Source organism: Galeopterus variegatus, unplaced genomic scaffold (genome assembly GCF_000696425.1).
Source record: "Galeopterus variegatus unplaced genomic scaffold, G_variegatus-3.0.2 Scaffold27138, whole genome shotgun sequence".
In the NCBI taxonomy this organism is placed as follows: domain Eukaryota; kingdom Metazoa; phylum Chordata; class Mammalia; order Dermoptera; family Cynocephalidae; genus Galeopterus; species Galeopterus variegatus.
The window spans coordinates 1,669-3,155 of record NW_007753249.1 but is presented as its reverse complement, the minus strand read 5'-3'; the positions used below and the strand labels follow the sequence as shown (position 1 = coordinate 3,155).

At 32.5% G+C, this 1,487-nt stretch overlaps 1 protein-coding gene across 1 annotated transcript in view; it reads right to left on the bottom strand.

The window, feature by feature from the left end:
• Positions 1–1,487, bottom strand: part of LOC103583724 (structural maintenance of chromosomes protein 6-like) — a gene marked incomplete at both ends in the record, with an annotated part of 7,823 nt that overhangs the window by 5,035 nt on the left and 1,301 nt on the right. Inside the window, one exon of the mRNA XM_008564966.1 lies at positions 568–772. Coding sequence (XP_008563188.1) covers positions 568–772 — 205 coding nt within the window. The remainder of the gene's footprint in view (positions 1–567; positions 773–1,487) is intronic.

Sequence of the window (1,487 nt, the reverse complement as noted above, 5' to 3'; positions counted from 1 at the left end):
AAAAAAAAAGAAATAGGATTTATAAGAAAAAACAGAGATGACAGATAAAAGAAACTTTAAAATGCAATCTAGGAATAGATATATACACCTATTTTTAAAGTGATTAACCAGCAGTTAGCAAAGAGGCCAGTTTGGGTACTATGCCCTTGAGAGGGTTTGTAAGGGCCATCAAAGCAAACCATCATAGCTCTTTACGGATTCTGTGAAACACCTCATGAGTTTAACTGGGGTAATGAGTGCCAGTGTTCTTCCTCAGGACCTCCCTCTTAATTCAGTGAGGTCTGCATCATTTCCCTCACAGGTATAATTTCTGTTTCACACTACATCTGTTTTCCTATACTGTCTCACAACAGACCTCTTGTAAGAACCTCAAGTACAGGAGATATCTCTGTTTATCTGTGTTTCTCCAATACCTACAAACAATGCATAGACTGAAATTAAAGTGACTTCAAATTTAAACATCAGTAGTAAAGATATATATGGCTAACATTAAAAGTGTTTTAACTTTCCAATCTTACATATGATTAAGCAAAACCAGAAACAGTAATTTAATTACTGATGCCTTACCTGTTTTTTACATCATGCATCTCTTCCTGAAATTCAGAAACTATTATCTGTGGCCTAGAGGTCCCTGGTGAATAAAACCCTTTCATTAGTGACTGAAGTACTCTTTCATCCTTATGATCATGGCAACAATAGGCTTGTAGAAGTCCTTTTAAGCAAGATTCAATAGCCAAAGCAAGTTCAGGGTCCCGAAGACGAATGCAAGCTCCTAAATGTGAGAGATAATTATAGAAGGGCTTATAAACACTTAGTTTAAAATATTAACGTAACTATCTTTTTTCTAATAGTTCATAAACAACTTTAAATATTTTCATATAAATTAGCTTAAATAAAATTACAGATCTTATTTTAACTAAATGGGAAAATCCCCACATATCCACTGGATATACTGGGGAGAAAACCCACCAAATCCTGTCCCACTCTAATGTCAATTAACAGTAGCTTTTCTATGAAAGTTTATGTTATTCCAGCCTCTCAATGGTGTTTTGAAAATCAACTCAAAAGATTTACAGATTCTTTATTATTCTGTAAACCAATTAATATTGAGATTTTTAGATTTAAGGACAAGGAAAAAAAGCCTCATCCACTGAAATGAATCCTGATATAAAGACATGTATCAGTTAAGAGATATCAATACTTAAATATAATACTGTACTAACCAAATACACCTATATTTATAGCATCATTTTCACCTAACCACGTATACAATTAGAGATAAATCCCTGGAAGATAACTGTCCTTTTATTCAAGAAAAACTTGAATTTTTTTTTTTTTTAATCTCATATGGGAATAATTAAATAACCACAGATCTCACAGCTGGAGAGGACTTAGAAATGATATTGTCCAAACTAAATAGAAACTAAAAAGTCATTTCATAAAGATTACAGAAAACACAGGTGTGTTCTTTCAACTATATGCTGATA